General features: G+C 42.8%; 1 protein-coding gene across 7 annotated transcripts in view; it reads left to right on the top strand.

Annotated features, from left to right (window-relative positions):
• LOC146182220 (uncharacterized) overlaps positions 1-22,130 on the top strand; it is a 296,023-nt gene that overhangs the window by 247,060 nt on the left and 26,833 nt on the right. For 4 of the 7 annotated variants that reach the window (XM_084577272.1, XM_084577267.1, XM_084577274.1 and 1 more), the window contains exons 1-3: positions 3,515-3,966; positions 5,118-5,240; positions 18,194-18,478. In XM_084577272.1, coding sequence (XP_084433398.1) covers positions 3,936-3,966; positions 5,118-5,240; positions 18,194-18,478 — 439 coding nt within the window. In that variant the 5' untranslated portion in view covers positions 3,515-3,935. Of the gene's footprint in view, positions 1-3,514; positions 3,967-5,117; positions 5,241-11,737; positions 11,874-14,450; positions 18,479-22,130 lie in introns of those variants that run through there. The other 3 variants (XM_084577269.1, XM_084577271.1, XM_084577270.1) reach the window with 3 other exon arrangements.

The raw sequence follows: 22,130 nt of genomic DNA, 5'->3' as shown, positions 1-22,130 counted from the left end.
GGTAGAGGAATTAGGGCACTATGAAAGCACTATTGTCGGTACGCATGGCCGTCGTTCGGCGCCGTATTATTAATCTATTGAAATTGTAGGAGTTGGGGGTGATGGTGCTGAAAAGCATTTATTTTTCTGTATTTACAGAGAGGTGCTCAAGGAGAGGCCTGTGGGTCTCGCCCCCTTACAGTACCAGGCTGAATCCCTCATTCGGTGTTCCGTCGGCCTTGACCGCTGTGCAGGTCCGCCGAACCAGGGCCGGTCGAGCTGATAGTTCCTGGCAACCGAGCAGGGCAGCCTCCTAGTCCTCTCGAGTAGGAGAAGGGGTGGTGGGGGAAGAAAATGATTTTGCCTGCGTTCCCAAACCATCCAAGAGGTGTCGGCAACTTCCGCACCAAGTAACGACCGCCAACAGATGCGTCAAAGTGCTGGGCAAAACAGGATGCTTGTAAAGAACCTGAGGAGAGTTCGTTCGCCAGCTTGCCCAGCCCCTTCATAGGAACTGGGCAACGGCGATGTTCGGCAAGATAGTACTCAGCAATGTCTTCAAATAGTGGAAGAGGGCTGCGATCCGAAAGAAGATGTTCAAGATCGAGTGAAATCTGGTGCCCGGTGAGTGAGTGCGTGGGCTGCCTCATGGACAGCTTCGTTACTGACACGCCTTGATGGCCGGGAGCCCATATGATTGAGAGATGAGTTGGATCGCAGTCATGGGTCACACTTTGGCGAAAGAATGGAGTGATTCAACCGAACTGAAATTTACGAGAGGCTTCTTGAAAGTCTGTGAGAATGAATTTAGAGTCGGAATAGGAAGCTGCGACGTCGATCGCCACCTCCTCCGCATGCATTGAGCTGGGTGCTCTGAACGAGAATCCGTCCACCTGTTTCCCTCGCATACGATTGCAGTCGTTACCAACCCCTTTGATTGATCGGGGCATGCAATGTCGATGCAGAAGACGCGCTTTTTGTGGAGCCATATTGGCGGTGCAGGGCACCTGCCCGCACAATTGCGCCCGCCATTAATTGGTTCTCCTTGATCATCTTAGTTGGAAGGGTCGAATATAGAAAGCGCGTCTCCGTGGAGTATTTTTCTAAGTACCGACAAGTATTTTTTTCGTCCCGCCTATTTTGTATGGTATATGGCACGCCAAGGCATGTGTGGTATACTATGGCATATATGACTTGCCATGGTAGGTATGGTATGGTATGGTATGGTATGGTATGGTATGGTATGGTATGGTATGGTATGGTATGGTATGGTATGGTATGGTATGGTATGGTATGGTATGGTATGGTATGGTATGGTATGGTATGGTATGGTACGTGCTTATGCCTTAACGTCCCAAAGCGACATCAGCTATGAGAGGACGCAATGGAGGGCTCCAGATATAATTTAGAACACCGCAAGAATACAAGAGACTTGCATTTTGCCTCCATCTAGATGCGGTCACCCCGGCCGGGATCGAACCCGTGACCCCGCATCATTCATCCTATAAATGTACTTGCGCTTCGACATAGCTGCATAACCTCAAAAACAACGCGTGATACGTATGTATACATCACATGAGTGCAGATGTTGATACGGTCGTAAGCTAATAAGCGCTGCATATAGCATGGCAAGAAATACAGGACACGGCGCTACCAAAAACATGTATACTGCCGACTTCGTTTCACGCAAGAATTCAATAATTTCAAGGCTCTTGTTGACAGCACAATGATCGCGATCTATAACCATTTTGTTAAGCTCTTTTAGCAGATACTGGTTAACCAGGCTCCTTTTTCGGTGACAATGCACCTAAAGGGAACATTTTTTTTTTTTTTCGTGAGTTTTAGCCGTGAAAAAGACATGCAATTTCAATTTGCTACCTTCAATACCTTTGCTTAGCTTCCGCGAATCAATAAGTCAGTAAAACACGTTGTTGGGCTAGTTGGTGCATTACATGGAGACTAACCAGCCAAGAAGACACACACAGGAAAAAACAGAGACGCAGAAAGAAAGGCCTGTGTGTGTGTTCATTGGCTGGTTAGTCTTTCTTCGCGAACCAAGCTCTTCACAAAGCGCAATAGCTCGGCCTTTTACCTTTGCTGGTTTCGGCTTAGTTTCCTTAATGGCCTCCGCAGCTTTTTCACAGAAACTTTCAGACGGCACTATTAGCATACGCATATATAGTGGATGTGGTGCATTCCAAAAGGTAAGCGTGTGCTGTCAAGTTTTATATATAAACATGTGCTGCAGCTAGTTTAAATTGCGCCTTAGCGAGTTTAATTCGGCAGGCATATTAATTTCCTTGATGTTAATTAGCATGCTTGCCGTGCTGCAAAGCGCCAAAGCATGTAATGGGGAGTAAGTGATTGGTGCATTTTCCTGACAGGATGTAAAAGGTTGTCTAGCCAGCGACTCATAAACGTCGCAGCGAGCACAACGCTCCTCAACACGCACAACGTGGTATGTCTCGATGGTCCCGTTTTATTTTGTTTACACTACAGGTCACATATTTCATACCTATATTTCACGAAGCAAGGTTTGGGACGCGCTGATCTTACGATTATGTATTGCAATCAGTGATGTCGACGCACAGATAAATTTGTAGGATAATTATGCGATAGCAATGCATGTTGATGTAGTAGGAGAGGAAAAAGATAGCAGACGATACTCCCATAATTCTTTGCGTTGACCTGCGAGATGCATCGACATTTTTTCTACCCGTTTCTCCTGGCCTGATCCAGAACTTTGTGATCCCCCGATACAAAGGGGAATGGCCGCATCAGCATCAGCATCAGCATCAAAGAGCGCCAAGGTGGCACCAAAATCAGTCACTGCCAGCGGCTGCCACATAGGGACGCTACTGACTGGGTGCACGCGCTGTACTGTAACCACTGTAACGCAGTCGGCCGAACCAACAACAATCGTGACACCTTCCCCAGGCTTGTGTGTGTTTCCGTGTTCTCTTCCTGGTCCTTTCCTACTTTGAAGACATGCAGGGCCAGGCAGGGAAGCAGACACGCTTCCACTTCTTGAACACGTGTTTTTTTTTTTTTTTTTTTTTTTCAAGCCCCCATTCGGATGAGTGTTTGCCAGAATATGAAAGCATCAAATATACAGTGTTCTGCAACTTTATCGGAACCGGTCGGGGCGTGAAATTTTTCCAAAACAGTTTCGGTAACGTTGCAGAACACTGTATGACACGAAAGACAGGAATGACGTGCGAACAAAAGTGCGCGCTCATGCAACGCGAGCTTCGCTAAGTGATATCGTCTGCTAAGCGAGACCGTCCGCTAAGGCTGACATTTTACCATTTTATTATATTTTTGTTTGAGCAAGAAGCCGTAAAATTCTGTATCCAGGCTAAAAAAACGTGCAAACATGCAAAATCTAGAAATATAACATTGATTCTGTGAGTTGAGAATATGAGAAGCGTCCTCAAACGGCAACCGGTGGCAGGGCTACGGAAAACTATTGGCTATAGGCGCGCGGCACACTAACCCCATTTTACGCACCATACCCATAGAGAAACACCTTGGAAACACTATGCCATACCTGCCTACCTACCTGATTTTAATACACGACGTTGCAGACGGCATTGAAACTGATGAAACCTTGAAACAGCGTCTAACGTTTAAATACACAGTTGTTCAGAAGATTAACAATAAGTTCGTTCATTAGCTTGAGCCACTAACTTGAGCTCTCAAGCTGCGAGAAGGAGCATTCGAATACTCTCACTGGACGGTTCTTGAGTGCGGCAGCTTGGAGTTGTTGTGTAGTGTGGTGGAAGTTTGCGGCAAGAGGCAGCGATCGAGTGATCACCTGCTTCAGGGCGCTATTGGCAGCTGTGAAGGTTTGGCTGAGATTGTGGAGCAAGATTTGAGCAACAGCTTCAGGAACATGGGCATCAGTGTAGCTGATGTGATCGTTTACGGCCCAAGCGCACTTCCTGAAGACAGCGATGTCAGCAAGGCACCGTATACATCTGTCAGGTGCATCACCGAGAGCATCATTGAAATAATGGAAACATCAACAAGAGCTGCAACGGTGTCTCTTATGCATAGCCTCCTCTAGTTTTTTATTTATTGTTTCTTGAGTCTTGTTTTTGTGGATTCACTCATCCCGTGGTATGCAGGCTGGAAAGTACTGAAAGAGTAAAACGTTGAGTTGAACTATTTCGTATTGATTCATGATGTAGACAGCACAGCAAACGAAAGACAAGAGGACAGGAACACATTGCTCGTTCTGTGTGTCTTTCTCTTGTCCTTTGTTTTTTGCGCTGTTTACATCATGGAATCAAGGAGTACAGGACGCGTGCAGCCAAGCCGATGGTCATTTTTCGGCGTTCAGTTCAGTTCAGTATAACTTCATTGTTTCAACCGTCTCCCCTACCTATAGCCTCTGGCACGGCACGCAGGCCTCCGGTAGATGAGTAGGGGCTTTATTTACTACTAGACTAACACTTAAATTTAAGTGATGCTACAGGTGCCAGTTTTGTCAGTTCCTTTTGCGTTACACTTTCTTTTTATTATTTTTTTTTTTAATTTTTTGCTCGTGCTGTGACTATTTCTTGGTTTGGGGTGTGAAAGGGGAAAAAAAAATAATGTGAGAAAGTATGAGTCTGACGTCAAAACTTCTATAACAGCATCAATAAGAGGTAGGAGAAAGATAGCAGGAAGAAGAAAACAAATTACGAGGGCTCTTAAGCTCACTCTTTAAGGGTATGATGTACACAACATCGTTAATGGCTTCCTAATTAAATTCCTTAATTGGTGCTTCTATTATCTCACACAGCTTGCTAGCATAAAGTTGTATATGCTACTACATTATGTGAAAGACTGCCCGACATAAACATAAAGCCCCTCTTGAACCACGCCATACAAATGGACCCATGTACCTTAAGAGTAGCATACCTTAGTCGGGATCCGAGGGGACATGGTGGGTTCGATACCAACCTCAAATAAGCTGCCCCATTTTGGTAGCTTTTTTCATGTTAAGGGATATCGTGACATCGCACAACCTTCTGACCATGCAATCAGTGATGGGTCATGTCATCTGCCAACTACCATCTGCCAGAGCCTGGGTCAATTACTTATGTGTATGGAAAAGAAAAATATATGGCTCCTATGCAATTTGTTTACAGGTGTGCGGTTCCTACTGGCAAAATTCCAGCACGCTGCAAGTCTCTCGGATATCCATCCCTGGATCAATCGTACACAAAGCCTCTTTGTTTCCCTGCATGCTCCACGTGGATGTCATCAAAAGGGTAAGCACCTGCTCAGCATGTCCTGGCAGGCATGAAGGGATAAAGTCTAAGTATGGAATTGTCTTGCAGACGGCTACGAGAAGTAAGGCAGCAGCTATTGAAACCAAGGAAAGCGTAAGGAAATGTGTTACGCTTTCCTTGGTTTTGTTGGCTATTGGCTTTTTCAGATAGTTGTCATAACAAGCCCCTCATATCCTTAACCTTATTTGCTCACTTCCATCCGACTAGGGATATCTGAGCCTATTTATGTGTAGCTTTTCGAGCGAGAGAGTGCAGTGTAAATAAGATCAACATATAAATGTAGTCATACCAAAAAATAATACATATTGAGAGTTGTCAGTTTAATGCGAAAATAGGGGCAGGTGGTGCATACTGTTGTTGCATTATGTGGTTTTTCTTTCTTCGAGCAGTGTCTGGGTGGTCACATCTTTAATACCTGCAAAATGCAAAAGCATTTCTGTACTACGAAGATTTCTTTCAGTAAATGTTTTGAAAGTTACGCTTGAGTTCGCATCTATCAACATGCACCAAAAAAAAAAAAGTAATTATTCATACCCATCATACTGGATCATCTGAAACCCTGCTCCAAGAACCTGTTGTTTGTATTCCACGGTGTAAGACCTTTAGCCATGCCCTTTTCACTGCCTTTTGCCATACTTTTATCATTTTGATTTATGTGACGAATAAAAAAAAGCTATTGCATAAGCAGTTTATTTGGGTATTAGTGGTGTCTTTTGATGCGGCATATGTCATTGAAAGGTGAAAGATAGGCTGAGTAGCATGTGGAGCGCACCGTCTTTATTGGCGGGCTTTGTAGAGCAGACTGGCTGAGGGAGCAAGAATGTCAAAGGGCTTCGCTGAAGAGTTCACACAAACGTTCAATGGCCACCCTCACCCAAAAAAGAGGTGCCGTGGCATGTGGTCTTTCAGTGGGTATCAGTCAGCACACTTACATTCTCATGCTGCACGCACACATGTATGCAGCTTTTGCATATTGTTACGCTGAAGGCTTTGGTGAAAAACTGGATGTACAGGACGTCAAGGGCACCGTGTCAGCAGTCAGTCCTCTCTGGCTTTGCGTGCGCACCAATTCCGTTCGTCTTCACTAGTGCATCTTCATCTTCTTTGCAGCCCGTTACATTTCCCCCTTCACAGCCGAAGCCCGCCGGGCAAGTTACAAGGTCTCACGAGAGTGGCAGGCTTCAAGCACGCAACGTGTGATACTAGTTCAGTCTTTTTCAAACGAAGGCCTGTTGCAGTGAGGCGTGCTATCTCATACATCACATCATGGATGCGGTTAATGATCACGTAAGGTCCATCGTTGTGAGCAAACAATTTCTGGTGAAGGTCACGCCTTCGTAGCGGTCACCAGAGCTAGACAGCATCACCCAGATCAACAGGACGGCGTTTATCGCAGCATTCCTTGGAGCGGTCTTGCGAAGCAGTGGTCCACAGGCACGCCAGTCGCCGAGCTTCTTCTGCGAGACAGAGGGTTTCAGCGATGCAGGGTTCATCGCTTAGGGAAAATGGCAATATGGTGTCCAGGGTGTAGCATGGTGGCCGGGCGTACAGAAGAAAGAAAGGGCTATTCGCCGCGAGATCGACCTAGAGGTGGCGCCACCGTCGCTCCGGTAGTGTGGATCGGCAGCCGGCGGCGCTCGCAGAAACGCACGTGGCGTAGGTCTGCTTCTGAGTTTACGGCGGACGTGTTGGCGATGAAAACGTGTCTTCTGCAGTATTTCTGCAATGTTGCAGAAAAAAAATCCAAGGATTTCGCCAATGCAGCAGAAGAAGCGCGGATTTTAGGAAAACAAGGCATGCAACCATCAGTCTTCTAGATTTACTTTGTACGTTTCTTGCGCTGTACCACGCTCACCCGCCTAATACTTGGGCCGCCTAATGACAGCTTTGTTTTTCTTATCGACTTTTAAACAGTGTGCGCATGTCTCATGCGAGTGAGACAGGCGAATTTAGTGTCAAGCCCACGCAGATACAAGGTTCGTGCTCTGACCTGCAGTACTTTAGGATGAATCGAGAAAGCCTGGTTTATTATATCGTGCTTGAGTCGAGGACTAAGCTGGTAAATGTAGCACTGACAGCGTACAGCATGGCGAGTTGCTTTAGACTGAGTGCACATCAACTCTGGCTAGACAACTACGCACAAGTATTCCCCAAAAATGAGATCACGCCGACACGTTGTATAGGAAACCTCGCCGTACAGGAAAGCTGATTGTTTATATCTACAGCGCTGAGTGGATTGAATTTTCCGAGCTCACAAAGACGCGGATGCTTTTTGCGGCCACTGTCATAGAATGTGATAGTGTATTACTGCATGTGCCACTAACTAAATGATTTCCTGAAACCGAGTAAAATATAAGGAATTTCTGATCTATGTGATGTTGATATATAATGGTAAGTTAGTAGTGTAATAATTTTGTTTTTCAATGCCAAAAATTTCACCGTGTGAGAGCACTTTTACACACTTTACAAAATTGATGATAATCAGCAATTTTCAGTAATGTTAAAGTGCAAGCTACTAATCACTCGCTTCGAAGACATCGTCATAAACTGCGCATGGGCACTGTCATGTTCTGGCAAGCAATTTTAAATGCTGAAGATTTCTTTATCACTAATTTTGAGCAGTGACTAAATCTTATGCAAAGTAAAATATTAAGGTTAATTCCAAAACAGGTGCCGGATATAAAACTATTTCGAAAGAAATGGAGGTCATCTTATCATGCGACTATAAAGATGTATTCCCAAGCTAGACACTGATAATTAAGCCCGCATGAAGCTGTTTTACTCCCCTCGTCAGAAACGACGAGTTTTGTTCGGAAGACAGCACTTAGACGAAAAGGGATTATAATGATTATAACAGGCTACCAGTAAAGTACATTGGTCTAGGTGTATTTTCTAATATTTAGTGTAACAATTAGGTGCAGGGAAGATGTTTCCCAAACATTCGAGCATTTCTCTAAAGCAAAATGTGCTCACTACCACTGTTACGGATGCGCAAAAGCCTTCAACAGCAAAAAAAAAAAGCATATTGGCCCGGGTTTAACGCATGAAAGCGGCATCGGCTATGACGGATGATTGCAGAGGCTGGTTTTGGTGTCTTTTTTTTTTTCATTATTAACACCACATTTACCACGTGGGATTGTTTATTGCGCAGTCGAATCCCACAGCAGAGGAACGCCTTTCGAAACAGTTGTGATTGAATCCCTTGTTCTCGAAATCAGCAGTCGAGCGCCCTTACCACTGAGATACCGCGACAGAGGCTCAAAAGCAAAAAAAAACAAAACAAAACAAAACAAAAAAAAAAGTACTCACACACTCTGTCATGCATACAGAAGGCATAGTAGGCATAGAGTGGCCTGTTCAAACTGCATTCTGCTATAAAACAGTCTACGGTGGCATATGTTTCAGTGTCTATGGTATTCCAAAAAGAAACGGGAATATGCGATTTCTGAGCGTTTGCATTAACTTTTATTGACGGCAGCGACCTGTTTTGCTTTGATACGGCACTAACGACAGTACAACTTCGTTTGAGACAACGCATGGCAAAGGATCTCAAGCGCCGAAGACCGCGACGGATGATGTCCTTATTCAGCATGACATACTCGATACGGACAAGTTTTTTTTTTGTTATGGAGCGTGGGGTAATAGTCTTCATATTTCTTTTGCAAGAGGCATATAGGTAAGCAAAAGCGCACAGGAACCATGAAACAAACAAAGCACTCCTGAACACGCCGCATGTGCGCGCTTAAAACGCTGCGGGCTGGCATGCGACGCGAAAACGCGTCCACACTGAGTAGATTTCGCCGCTGAGCCGCAAGGTGGCGACTCTGCTCGATCTCGAGGCCAATAACCCGTAGTTGCTGTATGTGACAAAAGGCAAGATGGTGTCCCAGATCTTGTCATCCGCAGCCACGTACATTGAAATCATATTTGTCAACGTCCTGCTTATGCACTCTGTCAAGCCGTTCGTTTGCGAGTGATAGGGTGTGGAGTGGCAAAAATTCATTACACATAGATTCAGGAGCTCCTCGACAGCATCCACTGTGAACTGGTGGCTCCAGTCACTTATTATAACCCGCGGTGGTGCATGACGCAAGATCACTGAGTGGAGCAGAAACGGTGAGACTTAGCTGATGGGATAGCCACCGTTTCACAGAACCGAGTAAGATAATCGACACAAACGACAATCCAGCGGTTGCCAAAGCATGACTTTGGAAATGGACCCAGTAGGTCGATGCCGACTTACTCATGGGGCATGCTGGGAGGTGGCACAGGGTGCACCAGCCCAGTGGGAAAAACTGTAGGGTGTTTGTGGCGCTGGCATTGAGTGCAACTGGCCACATATCTGTCAATGGTCGATAGCATCTTCGGCCAACAGAAGTGTTCTTGTGTGCAGCAGAACGTCCGAGCCAATCCGAGATGACCAGAAGTGGGATCGTCGTGCAGTATGCACAAAATAGACCAACAGAGGCTTTGGAGAACTATAAGTGGTAAACGTGGACCCACTGAAGAATAGTTCTTTTTCCACAGGATACCATCGCATACACAAAAATGGCCAGCACCTCGACGGGTCTGCAGGGCGTTGTAGAGTCGTGAGGCCCGAATCTTTTTGCTGTTCCGATCTAAACACTTGGAGGCACGGAAACTCTGCAACCACAACCGAAATGTAGTCATCGAAGTTGTTGGCATCGCACTCAGTGGTGGCTAGAGGAAGATGTGATAGACAGTCTGCATTGGCGTGTTGTCGGCCACTCTTATACACTACCTCAAAGGTATACTTCTGGAGGCAAGGGGCCCATCGTGCAAGATGACCATTGGGATCCTGAAGGTTGACAAGCCAGCAAAGAGAGTGACGGTTGGTTACAATGCTAAATGGGCGACTATGTAAGTATCACCGAAACCGTTGGATGCCGAATACCACTGCTAGACATTCCTGCTCAGTAACATTGTAGTTCCACTCAGACTTGCTTAAAGTATGGCTTACGTATGCAATAACATGTTCTTGCTCATTGCAGTGCTGAATTAAAATAGCCCCAATGCCAACACCACTCGCATCTCTGTGAACTTCTGTCGGCGCTGCAGGATCGAAGTGGCATAGAATAGGGTGCGATGTCCACAGAAACTTGAGCTGACGAAAGGAGGCTTCACATTTAGAGGTCGATTCGAAAGAAGCGTCGTTGTGTAACAGACTCGTCAGTGGGGCTGCGATATCAGTAAAGCTGTGTACAAAACTACGAAAATAACATAACCCCAAGAAGCTGTGAAGCTTCTTTGACAGTCTGGGGTGACTTGCAACGATTCGACAGCCTCCGTTTTCTGGGGATCAGGTCGCACCCCATGTTTGTCAACAAGATGTTCGAGCACCACTGCCTGCAGCTCACCAAACCGGCACTTCTTTGAGTTAAGAATAAGGCCGGCGTGACGCAAACAGTCCAGGACAACAGCTAGGCGCTTGTTCCCTGGAAGTCTTCCCAAAAATAACTACGTCATCTAGGTAACGCATACGGATGTCCCATTTTAAACCACTAAGCACCGTGTCTATAAACCTTTCAAAAGTTGCGGGCGCATTGCAAAGTTCGAAGGGCATAACATTGAATTCAAAAAGTCCATCTGGCATGACAAATGCCGTTTTATTTCTTATCATCAGAGTGCACAGGAATCTGCCAATATCCGGATTTTAAATCGACGCAAGAAAATTAGGAGGCAGCAGAAAGGCAATCTATGGTGTCATCTATGCGAGGGAGGGGATACACGTCTTTCTTCTTGATGACGTTCAGACGTTGATAATCCACGCAGAACTGCTACGTGCCTTCCTTCTTGCACACCAGAATTACAGGAGCCGCCCAGGGACTGCAAGAATGACCTCCTTGTGGAGCATTTATCGGACTTGTTCACTGATGATCTCGCGCTTGGATGCTGATACTCTATAAGGTTTCTGGCGGAGCGGGCGAGAAAAACCGGTGTCGATCAAGTGACGAATGCGAGAGTCAGGAATAGAAGCCGATCCGGAGAGCTGGTCGAAATCAAAGACAGATGTATATGCAGTAGGAGGTCCACCAGGGCTTGGCGCTCAGTGTAACAGGCTGCAAAAAGATTAAGATGTACTAGGAAGAAGAAAGAGAAAGGGGTGCGATCGGGCAGCATGGCATGCTAGGCACTATCGAGACTGCTGGCATACCTGGTACCCATCATAATCCACTGCGTTGACAGACAGGGGCTGAGGTTGAGGCAGCGGATACGTAGAGTGCTGTTGAGTAGGACAGCAAGTTAGATCTTGACAGCGGATGAGCGCGTCGCACACAATCTGACGAATAGTGGCGGCAAGGTCACTGGTGGATAAGGAGTCAATTGCTGCCACCGTAGGGACTGTAGCCAAGCGACCAAACTTGGGCATAATTCGCCGCATCTTAAGATTTTTCAAACAAGCGGCAATGCTCGACTACGCTCGATACCGATGCCATGTTTTCTTTACTTATCAGGTAGTTGTAGATGTCCTCGGCGAAGCCTTCCAACAAATGGCTGACCTTGTTCTCATCGGACAATTGAAGCGACTTTACAAAGCTTCAAGACCGCCTCGATGTACTGGGTGCAAGTCTCTCTAGGAAGCTGTGTTCGGTGAGCCAGTGTCTGTTCTGCACACTTCTTCTTTGCAGCGGTGTCGCAGAAGCACTTGCTGAGCTCTTCAACAAAATGTGTCCAAGACGTTAAGGAGCCTTTGTGGTTCTCGTACCACGTAAGAGCCGTGTCTGTGAGCCCGAACACCACATTGGCAAGTTGGGTGGTAGCGTCCCTCTTGTTATATCGGCTGACGCATTGATAGTGCATCAGCCATTCGTCCACATCCTCACCAGCAGCGCCCGCAAAGGATCGAAGCTCGTGGTAATGCGGCGAGCAGGTGCTTGATGCTGACCTGGGCATGGCGGCACCATCTATGTACATCTCAGGAATAGAAGGTGGTAAACCGGCAGGGCGTCGACTGTTCATGTTTTTGTTTTTAATTTCAGTGTATTGCTAGTATGCATAAGGACAGGTAGCCGTGGCATGCACAGTAGGCTTTGCTAATGTAGTATCGTTCTGCGAGACAGGAAGCATCTAAAGAACTTTTCTCTAACCATTTGCAAACTTGTTGAACGTGTGCTTAAACGCATGCTGTAGTGCTGTTGAAGAGTTGCTATTTCATGATGTTCTGCATTTTATCTTGTCCTCTTCATTTGCAGTTCCTGCATCGGTATTTCAGCTCAGTGGAAGAGAGGAAATTGCCAAAATATTTTTTTTTTTTCCTACCACCAGAGCATTGATAGGACCTATATTTACAAGTGTTTACAGCTTGCTTTGATGCTTGCGAAAAAAATAGCAGTCCACAGCATGCTTCACTTAGGTTTCCTGACATGCACGAAGCATAGTGCATGTGCCTTTGTGGTTGTTTTATACTGCTGTTTTTACATGTGTAATGATACAGCAGTCTAATAGTTTCAAATTATCTGCCAAGACATGTGTGAAACATAGAACTGCTTCCTACCTGTTCAGCCAGTTATGCTTTGTTGTGCCACATGTTCACCAGTTCAGTTACTTCCACTTTGTTTTTCGGCTACTGCTATTGCTGTCTGGTGAATTTAAGGAAAACTTCAGACAACCTGGTCCCCCGTTGTTCCCTTGTTGAGTCTGGGCCAATAAGTGGACGTGTTTCCAATTATTCCATCTGAAATGTAATTGATTGAAGTGGTCACTCACAATCCTTTTAAAGTAACTGAAAAATTACAGAAAAGTAATTTTGCACTCTTAATGTAAAAGCATTATACAGTTGCCCACCAATCTTTTGGACTCGATGGGACCCGGAAAATGCCTCAAATAATGAAATAGTCCAAAAAAAATGGTGAATAAAAAATCACTTTAGTGCAAAAATCAGCTTCAAAAATCGCGAACTTTGCTGCTCCCTGTGTTTCATTTGTAAGTCTGTAATAAAGATAGCATACAGCAACTCGGTGTGATAATCTGCTTTTGCACACCGCCCATGCGCAAGCGCTACTGTGATCCAATATGGCGGGCATCCAGTGTCCAGACGTAGAATGTGACTGTTGCGTCAATGCTAAAGAGGTTCCATTGAAGCTGTCTCACACTGCCTTCACATAGGGCATATGCACCTTACACATAACTTTATACTTTCGAATTGAGGAAGGCGGTTTTTTTTTTTTTGTGTGTGTGTGTATGAAGTGTGCGACTAATGGATCACAGTAAACCATATTTTATTTGAGTGCAGAGGACTTTTTAATCTTTGAAAAAGCATCTCATACTATTTCATGCCAGATGTAATCTTTTCCTTTTCTTTTCCTTGGGACAGGTAGTAACCATAGATTCAGACCATGAAAAGGAAAATAGCTAGCTGAATAAGATTGGAATGGAGCGCATTTGGCAAGTACTCGCAGATTATGGCTAGCAGCTTACCGGTATCATTTATCAGGAAAGTATTCAACAGTTGCACCTTACCTGTACTCATATATGAGGCTGAAACGTGGAGGCTAATGAAAAGTGTTTTACTTAAATTTAGGACAATGCAGAGGGCTATGGAACGAAAAATAGTAGGGGTAACATTAAGAGATAGGAAGAGTTCAGAGCGGGCCAGAGAAACAACTCAAGTTACTGACATTCTAGTGGAAATCAAGAAGAAGAAATGGGAATGGACAGGACATGTAGTGCGAAGAGAGGATAACCGATGGCCGCTTAGGGTAGCAAATTGGATTCCAAGAGAAGGAAAGCATAGCAGGGGTGGCAGAAAGTTAGGTGGGCGGATGAGGTTAAGAAGTTCGTAGCAGTCAAGCGGATGCAGCTGGCACAGAACCAAGTTAATTGGAGGAATCTGGGAGAGGCCTTCGGCCTGCAGTGGATATAGTCTGGCTGGTGGCGATGATGATGATGACGCATTCTTTTCCATCCCAACTTGTTCCTAGGAGAGATGACAACAGTAGACTTATGAATGATTAACTTCCTAAGAGAAGGGAATGTTAGAATGAAATAAAAATTAAACTTTTCTCAGAACAACACTGATATTTTTTGTCCAACCCAGCATTCAACACATGGTAGCCCTTTTTGTACTTATGCACCATGTAACCCAACGTGCACACACATGTACGAATCTCTTGTAGTTTTTTAGGTTTCCTTGTACTTTTGTTCATTTTCGTATTTTCCGTTTTGCAGGCATCAACCAGTATTGAGACGACAAGGAGTGCAACTTGCCCAATGAAGAAGGTTTTAAAACTACAGCTGTTAATCAACGCAAACTAATGCTCAAGGCTTTCATAATGTCATGTCTGATAATTTAAATGGGCACAGAATTTTACCCACCCATTTGTGCCAAGTGGGCCATATAGATTTTTTGGACTAAGAAAATAAGCATTGTAAATGATTCCATTTGTGACACTGTGCTTCAGCATAAGGAATAACCTCATTTGAAACTTTGCTACCATATTATGCACCACAATGTTAGTAGTGTTTTTCTCCTTCATGTTCAGTATAGATTTCTTGCTTCAAGAAAATGGAACCAGTTGTCAAGTGTAATGCCTGCTGTGCTTAGTTATTGTCATGGGATGCACATTAGCACCGGTGTTCATAGCATGGGCTCCTTGTACTCTCAATTGCTCCCTTGTACACTCAATTGCTCTGCTTTATTTTACAGGCTATTACTATTTTACAGGCCACTGCTTACACGGCCAAGGTGTGTAAGATGTCACAGGAAGAAACCGTTGGTTCTGCATTGCCAACCTGTACTGATTCAATGGCTTAATATTTGTAGCATGAAAAACAGCATGTTCATTGATCTCATTGCCTGGGGTTTCTGCAGACAATAGCATGGGAATTTAATGATCCAAAGTACTCTGATGACTTAACTGTCTCATTTTTAACTAGCAAGATAAAGGCAATGTCATTTCAAGTCTGAGAATTTTTATTAAGCTGAATTGGAGGTTGGTGAAGTTGAGTGTGAGAGGACTGTAAGATGCTGATGATGGCAATTACTGGTGCAGCTTTTATATTGTATGAGGCAGTGGCATTAGATATGTGTGAATTGCAGCATTGTATGTTACTGATTGTTGCTGTTCTTACTGATACTGGAACAGTTTGGGGAAAGGAGCATTTAAAATGAACTGCAAAAAAGGGTTTCATTTGCATTACGTGTACATAGAACACAATTAACACTCAAAATTGGGCTTCACTTAGCATAATTACTCGTATGTTTCAGAACTTGGGAAAAATATGAAGCAAGGACTGCATGTTATCACCCATTAAGAAAGAGGCCACCTTTTCTGAAATATAAAGTTCACTTGAATAATTTGCAAATGGTAATGCACTCAACTTCAAGAAGTCTGTGTCTGCTATCATAATTTGTTGTATGAGAACAGCGTAGTAAACATTATTATAGGACTGCGAGTTAAATAATTTCTTATTATCCACAATCTTTCAGGTTCTTCACTAAAGGCCTGGGGGAAAAAAAGTATGCAAATAAGTTTAATCATTGACAGCCCAAGCTTTTAGTTCTTTATCTGTGATGTGAGATCTTGTGTAATACTGTCTCCAATGTTGTTTTTTTTAATGTGTTTTATTGATCTTGTGGCAATGTGATTGAATTTCTTTCTTTCTCCTAATTTTATTTTTGGTTTTTATTCTTACACTTGATGCTTTCTGAGGCAAGCTGCACTGAGAGAATTTGCATTGCCTTGTTTTGCTTTGCTATTCAGTGTGACGAGTGCTGGCCTATGTAGTAATTTGCTGCTGTTGACTGAAGGCTATGCTCTGTGCATATTTTTTTGCTGTTTCTGATATGTAATAACAGAGGCAGTGTGAAAGGGCATATGTCAGTCCATGGGAATGTGGCTTGAACATGCACTACCCTATAATAGGAGGGCGCGCCATATCGCAGGCATTGTACGTCTTGCCTCAAATTTTGGTAATGGTCAGAATTTTTCACAATAGCACTACGTGTTTTGAAAGTGTAATCGTGAAAAATTGACACATTGACACCCATAAGTGCCACACCACTTTCTAAAGAGGAATGTGTCAAAGCACAAGAAAGTGTGCCACCAGTGTTTAGAGCAGCCATAGTCGCGCAACTGAGTTTGGATTATATTAGGCTGCTGCCTTCTCTTTCATTATGCGTTTCATTATGCCTTTCATTATGCCTTTCATTATGCTTTTACTTGTGCACACTGTATACTGTCTTTTTTACCTGGTCAGAAGTAACTGACCTTCTTTCATTATGCATACAACATTGCTGAATTTTTCATGTTATTTCTTACTTTGTGTATTTTTCTTCCATCTTGAATTCTTACATTTCATTTTTAGGCTTCGGTTCATGACTTGGGCATCTCACTGGATTAAGCATGAAATCAGTGACTTCAGACCTTTCAGCATCTATTAGAAAGCTGAGAACTATTGTATATTATAAAAATGATTATGATTTTAGTGGAAGCAAATCTAGTAATATGGCCTTTATGTTATCTTAAAGACAGGACCCACTGCTTCTATCTGAACCTACTTGGAAAGAATAGCTTTCCCAAGTTCTTGTAGAGCTCCACTGTTAATCATATCTAATCATATCTATATGCCATTCATAATATCTTACACTTGCATAGACTTGACACAGCCTGTCCTGAAGCCAATAATCATGCATGTTCACTGTCAATGCAACGACATTTCACTAAGTTCTAATAGGTGCTCAGTTTTTATAAATAATTTTGACCTTTCCACAAGCTCAACCTCGCCATATCCAGGGTATAAAATGTACAGAGCATAAAGGTATGAACAACTTTCAATTTTAATGTGCAACCATTACAGTCAATTCCACACAAATGCCAGCATTGTTGTTTCGAGTGGTAAATCACCAGCATTACTGGAAGTGGCAGTGTTGGCAGCTGACATGAATTTTGCACTGACTGATCAGGTAGGGATTTCAGAAGATTACACGATGTGGTGTATTGTCAACACGAGTTTCACCTTTCAGTTCAGGTGATAAGGTGAGATTATAATCCAGTCTTCCACCACATTTAGATCCCGAGTTAGACGGGCTGGCATGTTTGTTTGGCTAGGTTCAAGTGGGGCTTTATATCTATATTGGGTGGTGTTTCATATACTGTGGTAGCTCACAACTATATGCTTACGAGTATGTTCATTATAATAGGGGCACAAATGTGTTTAGTGATTGAGTAGCAATTAAAGGGCATGTATGTGAAAGAATATCTTCAAGGGGAGCCAGCCAACTCTGCAGATTTTGCTTGAAGTAATGGTCTCCAAAATATTTGCCAAATGAGAGCCAGAATGTAGGCAGCTAGAGATGCAGAAAGCCCATGAAAATATTAATGCGTGCAGAGGGTGACGCTTATGACAAAACTGCCTAAATGTTATTTGCTAATAACACCGCATTTATAGCTAATAGATCATTATTGAATTTTGCGCTTGATTTACAGCATGCACTTGCGACTGTACAGTTTTCTGGTCCACTGATATTTAAGTGTAGATTAGCTGAATTATGCTGTGTTTTTAATTAATACTCTGGTGTTATATACTGCTTTCAGATAGCCATCGGTTATAAAATACTGAACATTCAGAACATTCATCTGACATTTCCAATGTCTGAGCTTTAAACGGTAACCCTACATGTGGTCGTCACCTTCATGCACTGTCTGTATAGGGATACTTTACTTCTGGTCAGAGTTATTTGAGTTTAAACTACTGATTATAATTTTAAAGATTAAGTCTCATATACTTCTGTGTCATCCTCATCTCTCTTTTGTTCTGTTTTGAACAATGAATTTAACTTCAGATGATCAGCTGCCACAGCTGTTGAGGAGATTGTTTTTGGTTTCATTATCTTTTCTGCCTAGTACCAAGTGAAATGTGCAGTGTTGTGTCTGTCCTCTTATTTAAACTACTGTGCCTTTCAAATACAGGTACCACAGCCCACCTGTATGGCGCACCACCTGGGCAAGATTGGTCATCTCAACTGCTCCCAACAAGTCACTGTGTGGAAACTGTCCTAACCAGCTCATACTGGGGCAAACCAATTGGCAACACGCCTCACGAATGTAGCTACTGCAGAAAGCACTTTGCAAAGAAAAGCAAACTTGTTATTCACCTTCGCACCCACACAGGAGAGCGCCCATTTCACTGTCACCACTGCAACAGCAGGTTTTCACAAAAGGGCACCTTGTTGGCCCACATCAGGACTCACACAGGTGAGCGCCCCTACTGTTGTGACCGTTGTGGTAAAAGCTTTGGGCACAAGTCTACCCTGGTAGCACATTATCGTACACACACAGGTGACAGGCCATTTCAGTGCCAGCTGTGCCCCATGACCTTTGCGAGTGGTAAGTATCTCAGGAGACACGTGCGATCCCACAAGGGTGAAAAGCCATTTCATTGCGACTTGTGCCCGAAGGTATTTGCTGACAAGCGCACTTTCAGCGACCATAAAGTGAGAAACCATAATGTTTTCCAGTTTTCCACGGAGCCTACTGGCAGCATGTTTTACTAGTTATACTGCTCTTCACTACCAGCTAGTAACATGCTAGCTTAGTGCCTATGACAAGTGTTGCTACCCAACCCATGTGAAAAGTGGTAAACTAAATGTGTATGTTCTTCGTATTCTTCTTCATACTCATTATTGTGCGTAATTTGTATTTTTTTTCATACTCATTAACTTTCCTAATTTGTATTCTTCCTCATACTCATTAACTTTTCTAATTTGTATTCTTTTTCATGCTCATTAACTTTCCTAATTTGTATTCTTTTTCATACTCATTAACTTGCTTAATTTGTATTCTTTTTCATACTCATTAACTTGTCTAATTTGTATTCTTTCTCATACCCATTAACTTGCCTAAAAAGGCTTATAGGTGCTGTCAAACTGTACTGGCATACACTGCTTTATAGGTGTTTTCTTCATAAGATGCAAAAGCTAATGACACTCTTGCATATTTTAAATAATATCATGGCATCCAGTGTTTGCATCACTTCCTTTTGTTAAAATGCTTTAAATGATGTGTAACATTTATTGCCAATACCATTTCAGAGCCTGCCTTCCTAGAGAGGTTGGGAGAAAATAAAAAAATGCAAGCCTTCTTTTTATTCTTGTGTTCCGAGTGTGTAAAGTATTTTTGATGGTTTCCATAAATATTTTCACTACAACTCTATTTGTATGCACTGATAATGCAGAAGCCAACCAGTTTCTTTAATGTTTTTTTCTATGGTTGCATTTTTGGGGTGTTATGAGTAACGAAAGAGTGAAAAAATACCCACCTCGAATATTTCTTGCTTACATTTCAATCTTAAAAGTAATCAATTGTTTTAAACTGAATATAGCACAAAGTGTCAACAGTAAAAGTGTGTGCATTACCATTTTCAGAGAACTGTGTGCATGTTGGATATAAATTTAGTTGGGCGTATACATACTAAGTGCGTATATATATATTGCTCACTGTGTTGCTTGCAGTGTAAGCAGTGCAAACATTTAGTTGGCTGTGCCGTAGTGTTCATCAAATTGAGTGCACAGTGGCACCATCTAGGGACAACAAGCCAACGCACATGAGCACTGTGTTGGCTATAACCTGTAATTACCGATGAGAAGACTAGTCACATTGCTAGCCTTTTTTATTCTAAGAAAAGGTACACAAACTGAAGAAAATTTAAACGTCGAAAAAGCTCGAGGACGCTTACACCTTACAGCAAGACTTATCAACTCGAAAATCGTTAGAATATCTAGAAATTCTAACTAGGAATATTTGTTACTTTAACCTTGGCCTGTTGGTGAAATGAGCATAATAAAACGGGACACTGCTATTTAAAGCGAGCTATCACATTAAAGAAATTAGTGACAACATGTGTTCATTCCAAAGCAGGCGATTAGCATGCCGCCATCTTACCAATACATTCTTTGATGTGTGTAGCAGTGGATGTGCATTGGGAGCGTGTGTACACTTGCAAGCTGGGCCAGTACGACATACAATTCTGTTCATGCACATTCGTTGCCTGCATAGTCACTGCATATGTAACATTACTGCGCAAGCTCAACTAAAGGTGTATTTCTCTGTGTGTTAGTACTTGCATAGATTGTTTAATAATTCAGTATCTCATCCACATCATATGCTCTGTATGATAACAGATTGTTAGGTGTGTGTGATCAGGATAATAAATAATGCTTGCGTTGCTGTGTTTGATCACTGCTTGTGAATTTGCTGGTATGCTTGCAGAAGTATTCACTGCAGTGCAGTGTGAAATACAGTTGTGCATTCTTATTTTCTATTTCTTGTCTGTTTTCTGTCTGGCAGTACTTGCTTACAGAAGTTTTATTGCATGTGCCTTTGGAACATTTTTAACATTTTGTTTGTTTGTGACTTGTATTCTGCATGTAATCATTCCAAAACAATGCTATGTTTTGGCTAAAGCTAAGCTGCACCTCTTTAACACTGAAGCTTCTTGCATCTGCAAACATTGCTGTTATTGGCACCAAGAAAACGTTTTGTACCATGACTTCTATCAGGACTACATGCTCTGTCCACCAATAAAATTACTTTTTGCAATGAAATTGCCTTATCAGTGGCGCAGCAGTTCACAGAAGTGTCTTTGCAGTTTCTGTAGTGCAGCAGCCACACTTAGTGACTGGCGTAAATAGGTTATGACCTCAAAGCATTAGGATCGGTTGCTAACCAAATACTTTGCCTGAACTGTCTTGGATGTCACAAATTACACAGCGTAAACAACCAAAACAGGTTTTATATTTCGGAGACACTTTTACACATATTTCTGCATATCACCGTACATTTACCTAGAAGTGTCGTTACATTTTCCAGTCATAAAAAAAAAAAAGAAAACTTCTCAATATAGTAAGAAAGCATAGAGAAAATATTGTCATATTCTAATGCATTGTAAATATGACCTTCATGAATGTTTAGAAGCTTTGTGGGGACCCTGTAATGTTCCTAGCTATCCCTGCCCAGTGACACTAACGGGCTGTCTGAGTGCACCTTATCACTGGGTGCACCCATGTGACATGCTCAAAACGGGGTGTGGTTGGACGGCACCTGTTTCTATAACGCCTAACGCCGCCTTGCACATCGACGTGTTAAGGGAACAGAGGAGCAGCATCATTTTTTATCTCCGACATCGTTGACGTTTAGTTAAAATGATTAGTTAACTAATGAACTTTCAAGGGGCAACATTATATCTAACACTTTAAGGCTGTCAACATAGGAGTTCAGTCCAATTCTTGAATTGCCCTTATTGGCAATGGATTTCAAGATATTTAACGTCAAAAATGCATGCTTTTTAGCTCGTAAATTTAGCATCCAACAATGCACATTTTTAAAATGGAGTCACTGGACATAGTATTGTCGCAGGAATCACGTTAACCGCTTATGTCCTATAAATTAGACAAATAACTTCTGTATTTGCTGCATTAGAGATACAATCAACATCATTTTAAATATGTACATTCCGGAAAGCCAACTTTCCAAGCTAAAACGTGCATATATATTTCGCATTCAATATTTCAAGCAGCATTGATGATAAAGAAAACTTTGAAATGGGACACAACGTTTACGTTAATGGCCTTCAATTTCTTAGCATCATATTGTTCTTTAATGTCGAAAGTAAAAAGTTCCTTAGTTCATTTGATTATTTAATCGTTTCATCACTAAGGTCTATCACGTACGTTATATATGTGTTGCTTTACAATCCACCAATGTAGACAACATAACATATTTCTTGCAAGGTTTAAAATGATGCCATGTAAGCAGCAAAAGAACCAGATAAATCTGCTTCTGCGTCCAAGGAGGGAGTCATTGCAACATCTCTATATGGTCCCTGGGAAAATCATAATCAGGAATTGTG

This window comes from Amblyomma maculatum, chromosome 8 (genome assembly GCF_055883805.1).
Source record: "Amblyomma maculatum isolate TAMU_Amacu chromosome 8, ASM5588380v1, whole genome shotgun sequence".
Taxonomy (NCBI): domain Eukaryota; kingdom Metazoa; phylum Arthropoda; class Arachnida; order Ixodida; family Ixodidae; genus Amblyomma; species Amblyomma maculatum.
The sequence above is the reverse complement of the archived record's forward strand: the minus strand, read 5'-3'. Positions and strand labels throughout refer to the sequence as shown.